This window comes from Fonticula alba (assembly GCF_000388065.1).
Source record: "Fonticula alba strain ATCC 38817 unplaced genomic scaffold supercont2.5, whole genome shotgun sequence".
Taxonomy (NCBI): Eukaryota; order Rotosphaerida; family Fonticulaceae; genus Fonticula; species Fonticula alba.
In genome coordinates this window covers 558,368-564,614 of record NW_009242975.1, presented here as the reverse complement: position 1 = coordinate 564,614, position 6,247 = coordinate 558,368, and the positions used below count along the sequence as shown (strand labels likewise).

Genomic DNA, 6,247 nt, shown 5'->3' with positions numbered 1-6,247 from the left:
CACACACACACACACACACACACACACACACACACACACACACACACCACTAGACCCTAATAGTGGCTATCTGACAGTGTACGCCCGGCCAACCGAGGAGGTCCGTCGGAACTTCGAGCACACGGCTGGCGGTTTCATCCCGGCCGGGACCCTACGCTCGGCGGTCCTCTTTGCCGGGGCCCCCTCTGCGGTACGCGTGCTCGCCCGACGGGCAGCCTTCTCGGCCAGCGCGGCGGCCTGCTCGGCCGCCGGCTACCTGATGGGGATCGGGGACCGGCACTCGGACAACCTGCTTGTTGATCCGGCTTCTGGCCGGGTGATTCCCATTGATTTTGGCCACGCCTTTGGCAGCTCGACCATGCTGCTGTCCTTCCCGGAGTTGATTCCCTTCCGGCTGACACGGTGCGCACCCTTTGCATGGGCCAGGAAAGGGGGGAAGATCCCTCTTCCTGAGTGCTGCCCTCCTTCCCCTCCGCCCCGCCCCCGCCATGGCCCGTGCATCACTGACACCAGGCCCACCCGGGGCTCGCCCACAGCCAAATGATCAATGTCCTCTCGCCGCATGGCACGCATGCCCTCTTCGAGCCGGTGATGGTGGCCCTGCTGGATGCGTGGCGCCGCGCGGCGCCAATCATCTCGGCGGCCTTGGCCGTCTTCCAAACCGAGCCGCTGCCCTTCCTCCAGTCGCTTCTCGGCCTGGGAGATCGGGCAGCCGGCGGCGGCCCCGGGGATCCCACGCGCGGGGCGCGCGCCCGCACGCTGCTCTTCCTGGCCATGGCCAAGCTGTCGCTGGCTCACCCGGCCTTCGTGACGGCCGTCGAACTAAGCCAGTCGGTGGTGCGTACACGGGCACCGCCCCGCGGGTGGCCAGCCTCCCTGGGCGCCCTGCCCGGGCAGGGCGCCTCCCCCGGGCTGGAGGGCGATCCGGTGGTCCGGCAGATGGTCGCCTGCCTGGCCGGCTTGCCGGGGGATGTGCGCACCCGGCCGGGCATCTTTGCCGGCCAGCCCTCGGCCGCCGATCCCACGGCCGCCGATCCGGACAATCCCTTTGGCCCGGCGTTCGCCTTCTCCGAGCTCTTCCTGGACATCGTCGGCCAGTCGGCCGGTAGTGGCCAGGCCCCGGCCACCGCCACCGGCCGGCACCTGAGCGCCCTGCTGGCGGACCCGCTTGTGGCTGACACACTGGCGGCCGCCGGCTACCCGGTGGCCGGGAGCGGTGCGGCCACCGCCGCCGCCGGTGCCACCCCGTGCGAGGGGCTGGACCAGTCGGCCGCCGACGCGGCCCTCATCCGGTGCTCCAGCACCGCGGCCCAGGTGGCCTGCCTGGTTGAGCAGGCCACCGACCCGGCCATCGTCGGGCGCTGCTGGCGCGGCTTGATGACCTGGCTCTAAAAATGGCGGGGGGGGGGGTGGGCTGGGGCGGCGGCACACAGACACGCGTCCACGTCGGAGATCATAGTCTAGATCTGCGGTTCTGATCCTCGGGCTGACCGTGCTCACGGGATCGCCCCGATCGTCGACCATCAAACCCCCTCTTTCGCCGGGCATTCTCTCGGCCGATGCCTGACCAAATGAATGCATGTTGTATCTTCGCGCGTGTGCAGGGGGAGGGGGGGCGTGTGTCTGTGTGCACCTCGGCGCTTCCTGCATTTGCCCCCCTCCCCCCTTCCTCGGTAAGCTGGAGGGGGGTTGGAAGAAGAAACAAGGGGCGCGAGCTCGTGGCTTGGGGGGGGGGAGGGGGGGGGGGGGGGGATCGGTTCCGTATGCGTTGTTTGTGGCGTGGATGCGCACACAATTGCCCCTCCTGATGTGCTCATGAAAGTGCGCCCCCCGTCTTCTTTTTTCTGTCAGACGCGGCAACAATCCGGACTGGCGCTGCTTAATAAATAGCCGCCCGGGCCAGGAAGCCGGCGGGCGGGCCACCGGTGATACGGACCGAGGGGGGGGGGGGGGGGGCCGACGATGGGTCGGAGTCGTGGCTCGGCCCCGCACGGGTACCGCGCGCGCGCGCGCGGAGAAAAGGGGGGAACAAAGGAGCCGGCAAAAAGTCTGGGCTCCGAGCGCGGGCGGCACTTGCCTACGCCCGCCCTTTGGGTGCGGGGCGGGGGGGGGGGGGGGGGGACGGGGGAGCATGCGCGGTAGAGGAGTAGCCACAGAGCCAGGAGTCTCCGGTGTTGTCTCGACTTTGTCCGGCAAAACATGGGTCCTGGGACGACCGGTGTTTCTGATGACCCCTGCATAAATGGGGCAGCTGCTGCCCATTCTTCACCCGCACGGCCCCGGACTTTCTCCGGGTGGATGGGGCGCGCGAGTGTCATCATCCCCACTGGCCAAGATGCCCGGGAGCCCCCCTTCCGCTCGCGGCCCGGCCACGATCAAGAGCCAGATCGCTCCGGGGCCCCGGGCGCGTCGCCACGCCTGTGGGCGCGCCCCACCGGGCCAGACGCCCTCCCCGCCCTGTTTCCCGCCCCCCCCCCCCCCCGGCAGAGGGGCGGCAAGTGGAGGGGATGCGGGAATATGCCGGGCGCGATCGCCTGTCGGCTTTTTTAAGCGGCCCCGGCCTCCCGGCCCACATTGCCACCGGGCGCGCGGCCAGACATCATCACTCTCCTCTCCTCTCCCCTCCCTCGCCGCATTCTCCCCGCCTCTTGCATAGCCCCCCTCGCCTCCGTTCCTCCTCGCGGCCCCCTCGCCCGCCCCGGCCCGCCTCTCGGTCCCGATGCCCCTCTGGCCCGACCGGCCAGATGCGCCGGCGCCGGTGCCTGGGTCTGGCACTGGACACCCGGCCCCGACATCGGCCCGGCGCCTGAGCGCCCTGCCACCCATGTCCGGCCCCCTGGCCTCGCACCAGCTGGCCGTCCATCAACAACTCCAACGGCAATTCCACCAGCAGGCCCAGCAACAGGGGCACTCGGACCCCGCGGCCGGCATGGCGCCTCCCCCGGCGGCCGGCACCGCCGGTGCCGCGGCCGCCGGCCAGCGCCCCCGGCGGACCAGCCGCATGCCCGGCTGGCCCTCCACCGGGCCCAGTGACTCGACCCCCGTCATTTCCAGCCCATCTCCCCAGCTGCCGAAGGGCCTGGCCCCCGGGCCGGGCCCCGGGCTCGGGCTTCACCCCGCCACCCCGCATGGCATCACCCATGTCAGCCTGCCGCGAGAATACCTGCCACACTCGCCGACCACCGTGCCGGCCGACAGCTGGTCACACCTGTGCTCCTTCAGCCTTTCGCGCATCCAACACCAGCAGGCCCAGGTGCTCGGGCGCATTCGCCGCATCACCCCGCCCCTGCTGCTGGCGGTGGAGGCCTGTGCCGGGGCCGGGGCCCCGGCGGCCAGCACCCCCGGCACCCAGCAGCCGGCCGACCCCTTTTGCGAGAGCCTACCCGCGGTGGACCGGCTCTTTCTCGAGCCGGCCCCCTCGGAGACCGAGGCATACCGATCGACGCTGAGCCTGGCTCGACAGCAGCCGACCGGCCGGCCAGCCGGCGCCGGGCCCGGGTCAGGGCCTCCCTCCGCCGCCGGGCGCTCGGCAGCCCTGCAGCCGGGGCTGGTCCTGCAGCCGGGCGGGGCGGTTCCCCAGCGGCGCCGACCCCCGCCGGGGGCCTCCCGGCCGGCGTCCGTCCACTCGGCCCCCGACGAGGCGGCCCTCTTCATCGACCTGCTTTCGCCGTTCGCGCGCCGGCCCCGGGCGTCGCACCCGCCACCGGCGGTCCAGTGCGCCATCGACTGGGCCAGCCTCACCACGGACAACCTGTTCGGCGTGCTGGAGCTGGCCCAGCTGGAGGTTGGAGCCCTGCTGAGTGCCGGCTTCGCGCTGGCCGACGACCTGGCCGATGCGCCGCCCGGGGGCTTTCCCCTGCTGACCGGGGCCGAGTGCTGTGCCGGGCTGGCCGGCGCCGGGGGGCCCTGCCAGGCCGCCACCACCGGCCGCCACGATCTGCCATCCGACTTGACCGACGACTGCACTTGCCAGTGTGCCTGCGACCCGTGGCTCAATGCCAGCCTCGATGAGGATCTGGCCCCGTTCCAGGGGCAGCTTGGCGATCTCTTTGCCCGGGGGCTGGTCCCCTGTCTGCATGGGATCGAGCGGCCGCTGGCCGTGTGCGACACGCGTGGCCTGACGCCGGTGCCGCTGCGCTCCGGGCCGCCGCCGCCGCCGCCGGCCCCGGCGCCTGCCACGCCCGGGCCCCCGGGTGTCGATGCCCAGGACCCCTCCCGGCCGTTGTCGGTCTTCTCGACGGTGGCCGCGCGCATGCCCTCGCGCCTGCCGGCCCCCGAGGCGGATGACATCTCGCCGGAGGCGCTGGCCTCGCTGCATGTGGCCGCGCCGGACCGCATCGCTCGGCGCCGGGTCCTGGCCCTGCGTGCGCGCATCGACGCCATCAAGGCCGTCCTGCTGGTGCGCGTGCTGGACGAGGACCCCTTCGGCGAGGCCCTGCCGGACTCGGTGGCACCGGCCTGCCAGGCGGCATCGGGCGTCCGGTCTCCGGGAGGCATGCTTACCGGAGCGCCGCCCTCCCGCGGCAGCAGCCAGTATGGCGGCCCCTCGGTGACGACGGTGGCCCTGCCGGCGCCCCGGACGCCGGAGCTCGAGTCCCCGCGAATGAGCATCCCCCCCGAAGCGGAGGTCCTCCGGCGCTTCCATGCCCCGCCAGCGCCCGCGGCGCCCGGTGGCTCGCCCTCCGGCCCGTACCTGGAGACCACCTTCTCCAGCCAGTCCTCGCGCCCTTGGCTCAGCGGGGCCATTCGGTCGCGGCACAATCCCGACGATCCGGATGCCCTGGCGATCGAGCAGCTCAGCATCGGGCCCCGGGCCGATGAGGCATCGCCTGCCATCGGGGCCCGCCCCGGGCGCGAGTCGTTCCGTGAAATTTCCAGCATGTGGGAAGCCCGCGGGGTGCCGGGGATCGGCGGGGCCGGGGGCGGCGCCCCGGCCAGCCGGCCGGTGGTCCTGCGGCCGGGATTCACCCCGCCGCCCCTGGTGCCCCGGGTGCTGGCCGCGCCGAGCGGCACCGCCATGGATGAGCCTCCCCCCGTCGTCCTGGCCATGCCACCGCCGGCGGGTCCATCTGCCCAGTCGGACTCGGCACCCTCTTCGCCGCTGGCGGCGGACCCGCCCCCCGGGGGAAGCTCGGATCCGGTGCAGGCCCTCGCCCCGGCTGGCGGCATTGTGTCGATCTTTTCGCGAAGCTGGGCCACAGCCGGCACCAATTCCCGGCCGTATCCCCTGTTGGCGGAGGATCCCGGCACCCGGAGCAGCGGCTTCTGGAGCGGCACCAGCGGCGGCGCCAGCGCGGCAGCCCCCCCGGCGCCGGGTCCCACCAATGCATACTCCCTGCTGCCGCCCTGGCCCGAGGCCCTGTCTGGCGGCCTGGCGGCCGACAGTGGCACCCACACGACGACGACGACGACGACGACGACGACGACGACGACGCCCTATGTGCCGGGTCTCGGGACGATGGTGCAGCCCTGGAGTGTGGCCAGCCGGAATGCCGGCAGCGATCGGCTGGTTGTTGCACAGCCCAACCACTCGCCGCTGCTGTCGGGCCTGCATCAGCTGGCCGACTCGCGCGGGGACTACTCCGGCGTGGGGCTACTTCCGGAGGCCAGCGATGACGAGGGCGATGAGGCCACCGGGCTTGGCCGCCCCGGCGACCAGGCCCTTGCCCTGGATCCGGTGACCGCCTTGCGGCAGGCCCGCCGGGCGGACTGGCGCTTCCGCTACCACCGGCTGTGCGCCATGTCGGCGGACTTCTGGCTACGCGCCGGGCGCCGGCACTGGCGCCCGGCCGACTCCCCGGCCACGCGCAACCTCGACCAGAACCTGGCCCTGGCCCTGGGGGAGTATTCCCACCTGGCGTGGATGCGGGCCAACCGGCTGTCCCTGCGGCGCTTGTTGCTGCGGTCGCCATCGCGGGGCCTGGCCGGCGGGCCGGTTCAGGCACCGGTCACGACCGTGGTCCCCCCACACAGCTCGCCGCCTGTGGCTGTATCCCTTCCCCGGTCTCTGGCCGAAACGGCCCTGGCCGACATGTCCTGCCTCAATCCGGGCCCCGTGAGTCGGGAATTCTGGCTCTCGCGGGCGACGCCAGCCGACACGGATGTCTGGCCTGCGGGCGGGCCGCCGCCGGCCGAGCATGGCTGGGCTCCGCTGAACTATGGCCAGATCCCCTTTTCCCTGGAGATCAAGCGCCGGATCTTCGAGGAGGTGCGTGTCTCTTCTCACGGGGCCGAGCAGGGGGGGGGG

At 72.6% G+C, this 6,247-nt stretch overlaps 2 protein-coding genes across 2 annotated transcripts in view; both read left to right on the top strand.

Annotated features, from left to right (window-relative positions):
• H696_03321 (hypothetical protein) overlaps positions 1-1,410 on the top strand; it is a gene marked incomplete at its 5' end in the record, with an annotated part of 26,134 nt that extends 24,724 nt beyond the window's left edge. The window contains 2 exons of the mRNA XM_009497179.1: positions 54-402; positions 537-1,410. Coding sequence (XP_009495454.1) covers positions 54-402; positions 537-1,392 — 1,205 coding nt within the window. The 3' untranslated portion in view covers positions 1,393-1,410. The remainder of the gene's footprint in view (positions 1-53; positions 403-536) is intronic.
• Positions 1,411-2,719: 1,309 nt separating this feature from the next.
• H696_03320 (hypothetical protein) overlaps positions 2,720-6,247 on the top strand; it is a gene marked incomplete at its 5' end in the record, with an annotated part of 5,970 nt that continues 2,442 nt past the window's right edge. The window contains one exon of the mRNA XM_009497178.1: positions 2,720-6,208. Coding sequence (XP_009495453.1) covers positions 2,720-6,208 — 3,489 coding nt within the window. The remainder of the gene's footprint in view (positions 6,209-6,247) is intronic.